The sequence below is a fragment of the Misgurnus anguillicaudatus genome, chromosome 21 (assembly GCF_027580225.2).
Source record: "Misgurnus anguillicaudatus chromosome 21, ASM2758022v2, whole genome shotgun sequence".
NCBI lineage: Eukaryota > Metazoa > Chordata > Actinopteri > Cypriniformes > Cobitidae > Misgurnus > Misgurnus anguillicaudatus.
In genome coordinates, this window is record NC_073357.2 from 58175685 (window position 1) to 58192111 (window position 16427).

General features: G+C 36.1%; 1 protein-coding gene and 1 non-coding gene across 3 annotated transcripts in view; both read left to right on the forward strand.

The window, feature by feature from the left end:
• LOC129452210 (uncharacterized) overlaps window positions 1–12547 on the forward strand; it is a 44074-nt gene extending 31527 nt beyond the window's left edge. For both annotated transcript variants that reach the window (XM_073859504.1, XM_073859503.1), the window contains one exon: window positions 10829–12547. In XM_073859504.1, the coding sequence (XP_073715605.1) occupies window positions 10829–11805 (977 nt within the window). In that variant the 3' untranslated portion in view covers window positions 11806–12547. The remainder of the gene's footprint in view (window positions 1–10828) is intronic.
• On the forward strand, window positions 784–5601 carry LOC129451991 (uncharacterized). The gene is made up of 3 exons (XR_012360117.1): window positions 784–965; window positions 2568–2730; window positions 4882–5601. It is a non-coding gene; the product is annotated as an uncharacterized protein (transcript).
• Window positions 12548–16427: the final 3880 nt, after the last annotated feature.

The following is a 16427-nucleotide window of genomic DNA, read 5'->3' on the forward strand; positions in this document are numbered from 1 at the left end:
CCCAAAGTGTCACCGCAGTGACGCAGCGCAAGTTCCCTCGAAAGGGAACTGTGACAATGTACCTTTAAAGGTAACACAATGTATCCTGGCTCTTACTTGAAATGTGTCTCCACATTTAGTCCTTGATTTTGAGGGTATTGGACCAGGAAGTCCTTGAAAGGTCCTTGAATTTAAAGTTAACTAAGGGGTGGGGACCCTAAAACACATATTGTGAAAACGCAAGCAACACACATGACAGTCACGAGCCACCACTGCAATACACCAGTCACTTTTCATACAAATGCTGCTATCCTATCTGCACATTGTAATGTTTGTACTACATTGTAAATAAATATTTACTGTACTTTTATGTGACGCACTGTTTTTTAAATGCTGAATATTATTTATTTCTAATACTTGTTTTGTGTAATGTGGTTTTTGTACACTGCACGGCTGGCTTGAGGAGAGTAATACTCTCTATGTCCTGTACATATGCTGAAATGACAGTAAAGTTGACTTTGACTTAAAGGGATGGTTTACCCACAAAATAAAATTCAGCATAATTTTCTCACTCTCGTGTTGTAACTCACGTATATAATTTTTTTGTTCTGATGACCACAAAGGAAGATATTTTGAGAAAACTTTGAAACCAGAATGATCATGAGCCTCATAGACCTCCCTAGTAGGATAAATAATACTATAGATAGAAGTAAATGGGGCTCATGATCGGTTTATTTTAATTTGCCACTTACACGTTACATGAGGGAATCCTTTGGTTTGTCAGTTAAAAGTTAAACAAAACTAGCCTTTAAACACAAAGTAATTACTATTAACATTCAAATAGAATCAGTATATGTCCTATTTATATTCTATTTTTCAAAACGTTTTTTATTCAAGGGACTTTTATTTTGTTTCTCGAAACCTGTCGTGTGGTGACGTCATATGGAGTGCGCACGCTGGCTCTTGGTTGAGGGTGTTTTTGTTAGGTAAGTTAAAAACGATACATAATATGATTTTTTTTACACAAATGTTCTCCAACAACTCAAATGTTACTGAAGCAACTTTAGATAATCTTTGAATATTGTAATACTTTGTTGTGACAAATACAACGTCAATGAGTTATGTTTGATCTCTGAACCAGACATGTACACATGCAAATATTTACTTTTTTTTTTAAACCATTCAGGTATTTATGCCTTTATAAATCTGCTGATGATAATTATTTTTCAGTGAATGTTTTTGGAAAAATTTTAATGACTATTATACATCCATATCCAGTTTATACTGTGTCATGATTTACATTAGATGGCAAAAGTATTTTAGGACACCGATTCTAATGTAACGTTACAGGTTTGACTATTTCAGTATGCATAAATCTTAATGCTATAGCATTTAATGATATGAATTGTGTGCTTCTAATTATATAGCTACAGTTTGGGCAGAGCACATTTTTTTTATTTCAACGTGACAATGCTCCTGTGTATCATTGATAACTGCTAAAGTTTATAAAGCTATTGACATGAAATTTTCACCAGATGTTGGTAACATCCCAAAAATTCTTCTTTTATTAGAAGAGGTCTCCCAATACATGGGTGATTCTCACGAAAACTTGGTTTTAAAAATGTCAAGCATGAAAATGTAAATATTGCTTAAATTTACTTATTTTCCCACCAGACATTGAAAAACAAAGTCTGGAGTAAATGGGAACATTAATTTAAAAACTTTTACTTATCATTTAACACTTTTTGTAACATAATTTAAAAAATTAGTCCTAAAAAATCTCATTACCGCAACAGTCAGAAAACATCAACACTGACATATTTTCAAAATGACATGACAAACCTGAAAGAACATAATTTGGAGATTCTGCACATGCATTTAAAATCAAAGTATTATGCTTCTAGTAATTAAATTAACATTTAATAAGCATCTGTTGCGGTAATGATAATCAAAATGTCGTGTAAGCATTCTGACAAGACAATATTTCAAATTAACTGTAAAAAAATGATCTTACCTGGTAGCCATCTTGAAGTAACTGGTCCATGTGCTTGGTAACTCAAAATCAAACTTTATTAAAATTCTGTATGTGTGCTTAAACTGTTCTCAAAAAGTGTTGCGGAGGATGAGAACATCAGGCATGGACACATCATTTTCCTAATTTTTCTTCATTATTATTATACATGAATATTCAGTAAATATAATCTAAAGTAGTCTAGCAAAACATCCATTTATTTTTTTTCTTAATATTTTTGTGTTAATTTGATTAAATTACAACATAACGCATGTTCAAACACAGCCGGACACATTGCGGTAATGAGAATTTCAGCAGAAAATGAGATAAAATTTACAATTATAAATTCTTATGTTGAAATCACACATTGTGCAAGGTAGATCACAGTATTGTGTTAATTCTGATGCTTTTTAATGTTACTATATTACACATTTTAAAGTTAAATCATTAGTGCCGTGGTGTTTCAATGGTTTCGTGAGAATCACCCACTTAGGCTTATGTAGTGTATGATACCAGTGCCATGTTATTACATTGAAGATTCTCTCATTGTTTACTCTTTATGTTTATTTGATTATAGTTCATCTATAAATACTGTGAAGAAGTCAAACAAGCAGCTGCTGTCACAACACATTCAACTACTCTACTATTCTGATCCACTGTTGTAATGATGGAGTGTGTTAAAGAGGAGACTGATCCTGAATCAATCACAATAACACCTCAACATACTCAACAACAAAGAGGTTTGTGTCTAATCTTCATTTAATATCATTTAATACTTCATTTGACACCATTAATAACTGCTAAAGTTTACAGATTGTCAGGCTTTGGTCATAAAATCATTAGAGCTGTATAATTTTAGTGAAATTTGCCTTAAAGAGACCCTATTACGTTGCTAAAAAGAACATTATTTTGTGTATCTGGTGTATTGCAATGTGTTCACTTGGTTTATGGTTCAAAAACACATTATTTTTCACATACCGTACATTATTTTTGCTCCTCTATGCCCTGTCTTTTTGAAACGCGTCAATTTGTAAAAAAGCTCATCATTCTAAAAAGTGTGGTGTTCTTCGATTGGCCACCTATCCAGTGCATTGTGATTGGCCTAATACCTCAAGCGTTTGGCGGAAAGGTGAGGCTCCTTACCATATTTGGAATGTCAGCTCCCAAAGCAGATAATAAAGCAATAAGCCCCGCGAAGAAGTGGTGTTACAGTGCATTTTATAACAGGTAAGGGGCGTTGTTAGGCATGACGCGAAGCCAAGTTTCCACCACAGGAACTTTCTCCAGTAACTCATGACTTTGGGGTAGTACTCTGTGTGTTTCCACCACCGTAACAAGAAATTAAATAAGGTTCCGGGTAAAAAATTACCCAACAGAATGTCCCTACTCAAAAGATAGTACTTTTTCAAAGTTCAGGAAGTTTTGGGGCTGGGACTTGGGCACTGAACATGCTGATTGGTTTAGTTCACGCATGATTTTATTGGTTGACTGTACGCAGCATTGTGTGACGTTAAAATCCAAAACGATTTTTACACTTACGGTTAGGTTTGAAGTGCTGATTTGATGTTACAACATTTAATTAATGACATATATTTCAGTTATGTTATAATACAGCCCCCACCCCCAAAAAAGCTATAAACAAGAGTGTAGTCTCACTAAAGGGATAGTTCACCCAAATATTCTGTCATGATTTACTCACCCTCATGTTGTTACAAACCTGTATACATTTCTTTGTTTTGATGAAAACAAAGGCAGATATTTTGAGGAATGTTTGTAACCAATCAGAGGCCAGATTGACCTCCATAGTAGGAATGTCCAAGGGTTTTTGTCCTTCTAGGAGTTTTCCCACAGGGTTTTTCTCCTAGGGGTTTTTTCATCAGCCAACTTTGGCTTAACTTAGCACTTTACTGTATACATTACATTATTGCTACACTCGCTTGTACGGTTTAGTCTTAGCCACTGTATTCTACTTCTTTATCTATTGATTATTCTGTGTTTTCCCCTACATCTAATCGTGTAAAGCTGCTTTGAACCTGTTAACAATTGTGAACAGCGCTATATAAATAAAATTGAATTGAATAAATAATAGAGTGGAAGTGAAGGGGGCTCATGATCAGTTTGGATACAAACATTTCTCAAAATATCTTCCTTTGTGTTCATCAGAACAAAGAAATTTATACAGGTTGGTAACAACATGAGGGTGAGTAAATAATGACAGAATTTAAATTTTTTGGGTGAACTGTCCTTTTAATTTGCCTAATCTTCAGGGTACTTTAGGCCCGATGGAAACTGAGACAGCAACGTATGTGTCGGGGGGTTGTTCCTGGGAAAAGTTTTTGGGACAAATTGTTCAAAGTTATTCTGGTGGAAATTCGTTTTTAAAGGTCCCGTTCTTTCTGTGTTTTTGAAGCTTTCACTGTGTTTACCGTGCGTAATATAACATGTGTTCATTTTTCATGTGTAAAAAATTTGTTATTTTTCACATAATTGACTTATCTGTATAGCGCTGTTTTCACTGTCCTTAAAACGGGCTGATGTTTTTTTTTTGTATGAAGTCCCTCCTTCAGAAATACGTATAGAGTTCTGATTGTGTAGTTTGTTAAGTGTGTTGTGATTCGATAGCAGCTCAGCTTGCTGTTAGCTTAGCTGGCGACTGATGTATTCCTGTGGGCGGAGTTTAGTCAAAAAACTGTTTTATTGACGTCATTAAAGCAGGAAGTAGAGGGCTGTAGTTCAAACCGGCAGCTCGCTGTAGGCTTTGAAAGGCGAATTCTGTGACCTTTAAATGGATGTGGATGCTTTGTATGCTTTGGATGAAAGCATCTGCCAAATGCATAAATGTAAATATGATGGTATTGAATATGACAGAATTACATTTTCTTTTATTTCAGACGCGGTAGAAGTTAAAGAGGAAGATCAAGACCACAATGAAATAAAGGATGAAGATCAGGACCACACTTTTATGACTGACAGCTGCTCAGAAACGGATGAGACTTCCCTTCAAGAAAGAGTTTTTGAATGCCATCTTTGTGGTAAAATGTACTCAAAGAAAGGGCACCTAACACATCACCTAAGGATTCACACTGGTGAGAGGCCTCACACATGCTCCCACTGTGAGAAGACTTTCATCAAAAAAAGCCACCTTAAGTATCACATGATGGTTCACACGGGTGAGAGGCCTTTTTCCTGCCCTCAGTGTGATAAAGGTTTCATTACTAAAGCAAGACTTAAAACTCACATAAAGTCTCACAGTACTGAAAGGCCGTTTGTCTGCCCTCAATGTGGAAAAACTTTTACATTAAAAGGAGCTCTTAAGACGCATATAATCACTCACACTAAGACTAAACCTTTCTCTTGCCCTCAGTGTGAAAAGAGGTTTTCACATAAGAGAAGTTTTATTGCTCATGTGGAAAGATGTGTCAGTAATGGACAGTTAACCGGCTCTCACTCTTGAAAGAGATTTTCATGTAAAGCACATCTGCAGGATCACATTCGCGTTCACACTAGGGATGGACATTTTCAGTAATATAATATTTGAATATTTGAGCTTATAAAGAATATTCAAATATTTGTTTATTTAGATAAACTTATTAAAGACATACTTTTTGGAAGTTTTATGTATTTCTCATTTTGTCACAATTTTTACTGAAGGCTTATAATTAGGAAATATCCACAACAAGCTAAGCTTATATTCTGTGTGTGTGTATATATATATATATATATATATATATATATATATATATATATATATAGTTTGGTTCCAAAATGCGAAAAACACCATTTTTTAAAAAAATTAGTTACTGCCAAAATCAGTATTATATCAGGTCAGTATTTAAAAATAAATTCTTAATTTACGCAAAATACACTATCCGCCGTGTTATTCTGTCATCTTTTCTACCTTTTTTCCCAAAACCCAATATACGCCACTCCTCATTTTCTACAGAACGCAATAAATCCGCTCCACATATTACAGCGCACCATTCACGCAATGTAAACAAACAATGGCGGCGCGTTGAGTACACAGAATCCTAGTTTTCCTCATCTACTTTGTACTTCATGATCAACAAACAAACAAAAGCAAAATAATACTTTAATGGCATTAATAAACCTGTGGTTGTTTTCTGTGACGGGAAAGATTGTAATAGAATAGATTGTAAAAGAATCCAATACTCGGCAGATGGGTGCTTGTTCTCCTGACAGCATCTGTGATTCTAACACATTGACCCCAGGGGATCTTATGAAGAACTTTCCATTATTTTACTCAGTCAACGAAAATCGAGCAGGACCAAAACATTTTACAGCGGATCGCTTTGAAAAATGTTAAGCGACGGAGTCAAGTATAACCGCAGCAATGACAGTGTTCTTAATATGACAAAGTAAGTATTTTGATTAATGCCATTAATGTTTATTTTTTATCAGGGTCAACTGTTCAACTAAATTGATATATCATGGCAAAGATGAATGCACATTTATACATTGATTGAATAGATTTATAGCATTTTGGAAAAAAAAACTTGTCATGGATTAATTTGCATTTTGTGGAAAAAAAATGCGTTTTTATAATAAATCTTTGAAAATCAAGTTATGGATTTGAGTTTTTTTATAACCTAAAGATGCTATGTGAAAGTTTGTAACAGAAAATAGTGGTTTTCATCTTGTCACTTTCTTGGTATAGAAAACACGTTTTTACCGAAATTTGTCAAAATGAATTTATTGCGTTTTGGAACCAAACTCTTCATATAGGCTACAACACGAATTCCGGAAAAGTTGGGACGTTTTTTAAATTTGAATAAAATGAAAACTAAAGGAATTTCAAATCACATGAGCCAATATTTTGTTCACAATGGAACATAGATAACATGGCAAATGTTTAAACTGAGAATTGTGCACTTTTATCCACTTAATTAGCTCATTTAAAATGTAATGCCTGCTACAGGTCTCAAAAAAGTTGGCACGGGGGCAACAAATGGCTAAAAAAGCAAGCAGTTTTGAAAATATTCAGCTGGGAGAACATCTAGTTAATTGATATCAAGGCTGTAACATGATTAGCTATAAAAGATATGTCTTAGAGAAGCAGAGTCTCTCAGAAGTAAAGATGGGCAGAGGCCCCCCAATCTGTGAAAGACTGCGTAAAAAGATTATGCACTGTAGATGATGAGATTTGCAAAGCCTTTGCAATTTGACGTTGAGTAACATTGTTTTTAAAGTATTCCACACGGAGACCTTTATTGGATGCCCGTGGTTTTCGGGCCCTCAAACGACACTGCATCACTCATCGGCATGATTGTATCAATGACATTACTAAATGGGCCCAGGAATACTTCCAGAAACCACTGTTAATAAACACAATCCGCCGTGCAATCAGCAGATGCCAACTAAAGCTCTATCATGCAAAAAGGAAGCCATATGTGAACATGGTCCAGAAGCGCCCTCGTCTCCTGTGGGCCAAGGCTCATTTAAAATTGACTATTTCAAAGTGGAATAGTGTTCTATGGTCAGACGGGTCCAAATTTGACATTCTTGTTGGAAATCACGGACGCCGTGTCCTGCATGTTATTAGCGTTCAGTTCAAAAGCCAGCATCTCTGATGGTATGGGGGTGCATAAGTGCATACGGTATGGGCAGCTTGCATGTTTTGGAAGGCTGTGTGAATGCTGAAAGGTATATAAAGGTTTTAGAGCAACATATGCTGCCCTCCAAACGATGTCTATTTTAGGGAAGGCCTTGTATATTTCAGAAGGACAATGCAAAACCACATACTGCAGCTATTACAACAGCATGGCTTCGTCGTAGAAGAGTCCGGGTGCTGAACTGGCCTGCCTGCTTTCACCTATAGAGAAAATTTGGCACATCATTAAACAAAAAGACGTCAAAGACGACCACAAACTCTTCAGCAGCTGGAAATCTATATAAGGCAAGAATGGGACCAAATTCCAACACCAAAACTCCAGCAACTCATAGCCTCAATGCCCAGACGTCTTCAAACTGTTTTGAAAAGAAAAGGAGATGCTACACCATGGTAAACATGCCCTGTCCCAACTATTTTGAGACCTGTAGACGAAATCAAATGTGAAATTAGCTCATTTTGTGCATACAATTGTAAAATTTCTCAGTTTAAACATTTGCTATATTTTCTATGTTCTATTGTGAATAAAATATTGGCTCATGTGATTTGAAAGTCTTTTAGTTATAATTTTATTAAAGTTTAAAAAAAGTCCGAACTTTTCTGGAATTCGGGTTGCATAATGTTTTTTATTTTTTAAATTGATTTCACAAACTTAATGGAATATTGTATCGCGTATCATTTAGCAAGTGACCCCTTATACAACATACATTTCCCTTTAATATCATGCAGCCCTTACTTGTTCTCAGAGCAACTCCTTAAATGAAATATGTTTTTGTGTTTTTTTTCCCTTTTTTATTGAATATCATCAACAGTATAAAACACATTTTGTTCAATGCCACATGGACATGAGGTATTATTCACACAATTATTCACATGTTATCAGAGAAGAAAATAGAAAAAAATATACAAAAAATATATAATATTATATATTATAAAAATATTATATATATTATATATTTTTTAACTTTTCAGGGGGACTTTTATGTTGCTTCCCGCAGCCTGTATTGTGGTGACGTCATAAGGAGTGCGCTCATCATCTGTCGGTTGGTTGAGGGAATATTAAGGCGTCTGTTCGAGGTAAATTAAACGATAGATTTTTACAGATGTACCCCCACATCATAAATGTTACTGAAGCAACTTTAGGTAATATTAAAATATTGTAATACTTTATTGTGAAGTACAACGGCAATGAGTGACGTTTGTTATCCGAAACAAACATGAACGCATGAAGAACAAACGTTTACTTGCTTTTTCAAACCATTCAGCATGGTTCATGGAGTTTGATGTGTGAGTTTTGTAGTTACCTTACATGCAAATCAAGTAAACCTGTTCTAGGACAGCAAGATATAATGATTTTAATACTTTATAAAGTTATATATAGACTAAGTTTTTAATGCAGATTGCAGAGAGACTGGTGAGACAGAGATCCCCTTTTCCCAGAAAAAATGTAAAACGTCCTTTATCTAATCATTTAGTGAGCTACTACATATCGCATTGTAATATCATGCATCCCTAACCTGTTCTCAGAGCAATAAAATGAAATGTTTATGTATTTCTATGTGGCAGAGTGTAATAAGATCTTTGAAATGAAAAGTGTTTAAAAACCACGCTGAACAACACAAGTGCTCAGAGTAAACAGTGTCATGTTATTACATTAAAGATTCTGTCATTGTTTATCCTTTATGTTTATTTAATTATAGTTCATCTATAAATACTGTGAAGAAGTCAAACAAGCAGCTGCTGTCACAACACATTCAACTACTCTACTATTCTGATCCACTGTTGTAATGATGGAGTGTGTTAAAGAGGAGACTGATCCTGAATCATTCACAATAACACCTCAACATACTCAACAACAAAGAGGTTTGTGTCTAATCTTCATTTATCATTAATAACTGATAAAGTTTATGTCTACCTGTCTCCCAGGAGCGTAGCTAGGGGGTGGTCATATGGGGCCAGTGCCTCCCCTGATTGTGTTTAATTAGAGTTGGAGCTAAACTTTGCAGGACAGTGGCCCTCCAGGACCAGGAATGCCCACCCCTGCACCAGCCGAATTAAGTTTTTACCGCTCTTTGACGCAAGCAGTCTGTAGTGGTGGCTGAATAGCTACTAACTGCCTTTATGAGAAGAACGTGTGTGTGTGTAAGAGTCTAGGAGCTAAAGATACACAGATTGTCCGCCGGTCTGGTGGGTCAAGTAATTTTAGAAATAGCATTCTGATTATTTGGCGAGTCGCAAGTAGATGCGTTAAATCATTGACAATAGAATATCATCTACATTCTTTGTGCATGTGTATGTGACAAGCACAATAACTTTAAATACATGTTCATTTAAAAACATAATAATTTACCATATCATACATCTGTCACAGTGAAGGTAATAAGCCTATGGGTTGGGGTGTCGATGTATAAATATATACATTTTATATATATAAAACCCCAACCTACAAAAAGCCTTTTTAAGCAACATAGTTTGTCGATTTAATAAAGGTCTGAAGATGATTTATTATTGATAATAAATTGTTTTCACTTTGGCAGTGTAGTTACTTGATAACCATAACATTTATTCACATGCAGATATTTATGTATATCCCTATTAAAATGCTGAAAACAGCTGCATTACTGTTTCTAAGAAATTACATTATAAGAAAAAATGACAAATGGTTATATTTAAGGACGTGACCATTAAAACAGAATAAGGCTTAATGTTACCGCAATGTTAACACTTTAAAATGTTACAAAAAATTATTTTGTTTGTATCTTCTCATTGTCATACTTCTTTCTATTTCTGCACCCGAATGATATACTCGTTTTATTTTTTCTCGTCCAAAATAAATCCAAGTCCAGGGAAAGGGAACTAGCGATAGCGATTTTTTTTAAGGTCTATGGTCAGTGAAGCATAGTTTGTTAGTTAGTGGGGCCCCTAGTGGCAGCAGGGACCTAAGCAGGTGCTAAATTTAAGTATTGGGAGGGCCGGTACAGAGCAATCACACTAGTCAAAGAAACAAGGCTTTGGGGGTCCAACAGGCTCGGGTACAGTTTGGTTTGGATTGTGTAAGTACACCCACTTTGCTTTAAAAGCATCTGCCAAATGAATAAATGTAAATATGATGGTCTTGAATATGACAGATTTTTTTTTTTATTGGAATATTAAATTGGAATTAGATTTTTCATTTGACTCTATTTTTTTACATGTTACTATGTTTATTTCAGACTCTGTGGAAGTGAAAGAGGAAGATCAAGAACACAATGAAATAAAGGATGAAGATCAGGACCACAATTTTATGACTGACAGCTGCTCAGAAACTGATGAGAATTCCTCTCAAGAAAGAGTTGAAGACAACAATGTTTTTGAATGCCATCTTTGTGGTAAGATTTTCTCACAAAAAGGGAACCTAACGTATCATCTGAAGAGTCACACCGGTGAGAGGCCTCACGTGTGCTCCCACTGTGAGAAGACTTTTGTCCATAAAAGTCTGCTTAGGTATCACATGATGATTCACACAGGTGAGAGGCCCTATGCCTGCCCTCAGTGTAATAAACGCTTCATTAGTAAAGGAAGACTTAATAATCACATAAAGACTCACAGTACTGAAAGGCCGTACATCTGTCCTCAATGTGGAAAGACTTACACGTGTAAAGCACATCTTCATAATCATATAATAACTCACATTCAAACAAAACCTTTCTCTTGTCCTCAGTGTGATAAGAGCTTTAAACAACAGGTACAGCTTAGGTATCACATACGGATTCATACAGATGAGAGACCTTTCTCGTGCCATCTGTGTGATAAGAGTTTTAAACACAAAGCACATCTTAGGCATCACATACATGTTCATACAGGTGAGAAGCCTTACTCGTGCCATCTTTGTGATAAGAGGTACACACAACCACAACGCCTCAAACTTCATCTGCGTTGTCACTCGAATGAAAAGCCGTTTAGCTGCGAACAGTGCGATAAGAAGTTTGTACTGGCATCTGTGCTTAAAGAGCACCTAAAGACTCATTCAGATGAGAGGCCGTATTTGTGTTCTATTTGTGGGAAGAGTTTTGTATTGCTTAAAAATTTTAAACAGCACCAGAAGAGGCACACAGAGGTGGAGAACCATGTGTGTTCTGTTTGCAATAAAGCCTTTCTGAGAGCCGCAGAACTAAAGCAGCACCAAAAGATCCATGAAGAAAACCCATAAAAGTGCTCGCATTGTGTAAAGAGTTTGAGTTTGGGAAGCTGATAAAACACAAGTGTCTGCATATCTCACAGAGAAAAGTGTGTCCACAAAGAGTGAGCAAAGATCAACTTCAGTCTTCAGGTCCAAGCACATTGTTACCCCTCTTCCACTTGGGATGGCTCTGTGTTAGCACAGAAGTTGGAGCGAACGCTCGGCCAGATCTTATTACCTGCTCTTGTTTCCACCAAAAGAGAGCTGGGTTATATTATTATACTGCTGCTTGTTTTGTTGTATTATTTTGCGTTATATTGATACGTGATTTATTTATTTGCAGCTTACACGTAAAAGAAATACTTTTTTGTTATCAGAATCCACTAAACGATTTTTTGTCCTCTCAAGTGCACGAAAGAATGACAACGTGCAAAATGATTGTGGTTCAAATTCAAACTTGCATCTCCTGTGAGCACTTAGACCTGAATACAACCTGAATGTGGTGGTCACATGGACCACAGCGCCACCTAATGTGTGCTTCATTTTTACATTCCGACCTTTTTGACTTTGTAAAACAGCATCAGATGACTTTTTGAAGCAGTACATTTTTACTTTCGTAGTTATGCAACAATGTCAGATGTTTGTGACATAAAATAAGCAAGCAATAATGCGTCTAAAACAGTGGTTTTCAAACTTTTTCTGCGTGCGGCCCCCCTTGTATACGGTGCATTGCTTCGCGGCCCTCCCCCAAAGAAAATTTATGACAAAAACAGTTTTTAAATTTAACATTGTAATTAAACAAAAAATATTAAATTATGCAAAGTGGTGCTGTTGGTTAGTAGCCTTGTTTTTTAGGTGTAATTACACCGAATTCATGATAAATTAATGTATTTTATAAAATGTCATAAAACTAGGGCCCCCTGGCACAATCTCACAGCCCCCCTGGGGGACCCAGCCCCCAGTTTGTGGTCTAAAACACTGTAAGTTATTTTTATGAACCCCAACGCTTTTAGAAAGAGCGGTTAACCAAATGCGGTCTGTACTGGAAGCTCCGCCCACTGACATCACAGGTTTTTTGGCCTGATTCTGAACCCCGAACCATGGCATATAATAGTGAATGTGTTTTTCTGTGTGAAAGCGCAGCAAGTTTTAAGATTGAGTTTCAGCACAGGAGCCAGCCCCGGTGGAAAAGGAGTGCAGATAAAACTCATGTCTGAGTACTCCCAAAAATGTATTTCAGTGTATTATCTACAGTAGCATTATCTTGAGCATGCTATTTTAATGATGTGAATTTGTTGTATAGATTTTTAAATGTACTTTTAAATAAACCATGCAACATGTATAAGGTTGTTGTGTTTCTTTCCTTTTGAATCGATACCTTATCATTGGTAAACTTTGTGAATGGTGTTTTTACATGTTGGGAGGCATTATATATATATATATATATATATCAGATGGCAAAATTTTTGGCACGTAATATAAGCAAATAAGGCTGTGGACAATTTATTTTAAAAATCCTAATCTGACCTTTCACTGAAGTAACACATTGAAAATTGGGGAAAATCTCATTATGAGAGAGTTGTTTTTAAGTACACATTAGCCACAATTGTTGTTTTGTAACCTATAAATCAGATGTGATCAGAGACCAAACAGATCCTCTCCAGATTTTCCAAGGACTCTCCTCTTCTGTTCACCCCACTAGTTTTCTATAGGGTTCAGTTCAAAGGACCCTAATTTTGTGCTCATACCCTAATTTTTGGAGAGGATTGTTTTCCCTCTGATCAGTGGCGCATACAGAGTAAATGTTTGTGTGTGATGTGTGTGGAAAAGCCTTTCTGAGAGCCAAGAGACCTGAAATGACCAAAAGATCTATCAAGAAAACCCCTAAAAGTGCTCACATTGTACTGCAGTACTTACGATTAACCATAGATTTGAGAGTACTATGATGTGAAACAATTTCACTTGTAATATAAAATATTTGCCGTTAAATAGGCGAGAATATATGAAGAGTTTGGTTCCAAAATGAGATAACTCCGTTTATTATCATTTTATCATGTTTTTATTGCGCTACTTAGCTGTATTTTCTTAGTTTTGAAGGCTTAAATCAAAACAAACCAACTGCAGTTTGATTAATATGAATTGGAATGCACAATCAAAAAACATGATTTTTGAAAAATTAAAAAAATGGAGGTTATTTAATTTTGGAACCAAACTCTTCATATATAGAGAGGGAGGGAGAAAGAGAGAGTGTTTATATTAAAAAACCTCCACGTTGTATGTGTGAACAACATTCGTTTTTTGTAGATAGTTATTTTTCCTGCTTTTCACTGTCTTCGACAATTAAGAGGACTTTTATTTTGGTTCCCGCAGCCTGTCGTGTGGTGACGTCATAAGGAGTGCGCTGCCGCTTGTCGGTCGGTTTCGGATGAGTGAGGTGTTTGTTTTTACCTCAAACGACACATAATCTGATTTAATTTCATTTTAACAAATAATCTACAACAATTTAACCGCCAATATCACAAACGTGCACACCACTACAAGATCTTTGAAATGAAAATTGTTTAAAAACCATGATGAACAACACAAATGCTAAGAGTTTGTTGTAGACCAACAGAGTAACGTTAAACAGTTTCATGTTATTACATTAAAGATTCTGTCATTTTTTACCTTTATGTTTATTTGATCATAGTTCATCTATAAATACTGTGAAGAAGTCAAACAAGCAGCTGCTGTCACAACACATTCAACTATTCTACTATTCTGATCCACTGTTGTAATGATGGAGTGTGTTAAAGAGGAGACTGATCCTGAATCATTCACAATAACACCTCAACATACTCAACAACAAAGAGGTTTGTGTCTAATCTTCATTTATCATTAATAACTGCTGAAGTTTGTAAAGTGTCAGGCTCTGGTTATAAAATCATTAGAGCTGTATAATATTATAGTGAGATTTGTCTCAAAGGGTCATGAAACCCCTTCTTTCAGCTCCAGTCTTCCTCGTGTTGTTTTGAACAATGCGATTTAAGTGGGTGTGGCTTGACAAGTAAACCCACAAACGAAGAAGCAGCTTGTTGTGTGTGTTTTGAGAGGACCAGCGGTGATGGAAGTACAAATAAACAGTGACTTGTGTTGCAGTTTGAATTAAATTACTCCTTAACTTGGCCCATCTTTGTTCTCACCGTCGTAGCCCCGGCTAACAACTTAAGTGTACATAGAGTCGTGGAGGCTAACTTGTAAGTCTGTTGTCTCACCGCTATATATTTGGTTCACTTTTTTTAATGTTATTATGTTTATTTCAGACTCTGTGGAAGTGAAAGAGGAAGATCAAGAACACAAGGACGTAAAGGATGAAGATCAAGACCACAATTTTATGACTGACAGCTGCTCAGAAACGGATGAGAATTCCTCTCAAGAAAGAGTTGAAGCCACAAACCCTTTTGCATGCCATCTTTGTGTTAAGAGTTATTCAAAAAAAGCTCAACTAACGCGTCACCTAAGGATTCACACTGAGACGCCTCACGCATGCTCCCACTGTGAGAAGACTTTCATCCGTAAAAGTAAACTTGTGGATCATATGAGGATTCACACAGGTGAGAGGCCTTTCTCATGCCATCTCTGTGATAAACGTTTCATTAATATAGGAAGTCTTAATTATCACGTAAAGACTCACAGTACTGAAAGTCCGTACGTCTGCCCTCAATGTGGAAAGACTTTCACATGTAAAGAATATCTTCATAATCACATAGCAACTCACATTCAGACAAAACCTTTCTCATGCCCTCAGTGTGGAAATAATTTTTCATGCAAGAGAAACTTAAATGCTCATGTGAGACGGCACACCACTAGTGATGGCCCGTACCCCTGCTCTTATTGTGGAAAGAGTTTCTCATTTAAAACTCATCTACAAGAACACATACGAGTTCACACTGGAGAGAAACCTTTCACATGCCCTCAGTGTGATAAGAGCTTTAAACAACCGGGAGCTCTTAGGGACCACATACGAGTTCATACAGGTGAGAGACCTTACTCATGTCAACAGTGTGGTAAAAGTTTTAAACAACAAGGAGCTCTTGGGTATCACATGCGAATTCATACAAGTGAGAGGACTTTATCATGCCATCTGTGTGATAAGAGGTACATACATGCAAACAGTCTGAAAATTCATCTGATGATTCACTCAAATGAAAGACCTTTTAGCTGTGATCAGTGCGATAAGAAGTTTGTTTTGGCATCTTTGCTAAAAGAGCACATAAAGACTCATTCAGCTGAGAGGCTGTATTCTTGTTCTGTTTGTGGGAAGAGTTTTCTATCACAAAAAAAAGTTAAAGTGCACCAGAAAATACATACAGGTGTGAAAAAACATGTGTGCTCTGTGTGTGATAAAGCCTTTCTGAGAGCCCCAGACCTAAAGCGACACCAAGAGATTCATAAGGAAAAATCCTAAAAGTGCTCACATTGTGGAAATAATTTTATTGAGTCTGGGAAGCTGGTAAAACACCAGTGACTGAACTGAAAGGGTTATAGGGTTATCTTAATAAAGAATCCAGAATTGCGCTGGGTTATATTATTAAGCTGCTGCTTGTTATGCTGTATTATAACACAGGCCTGTTAATTGCTGTATTCTGATTGGTTGAGAAATGGTCCATGGG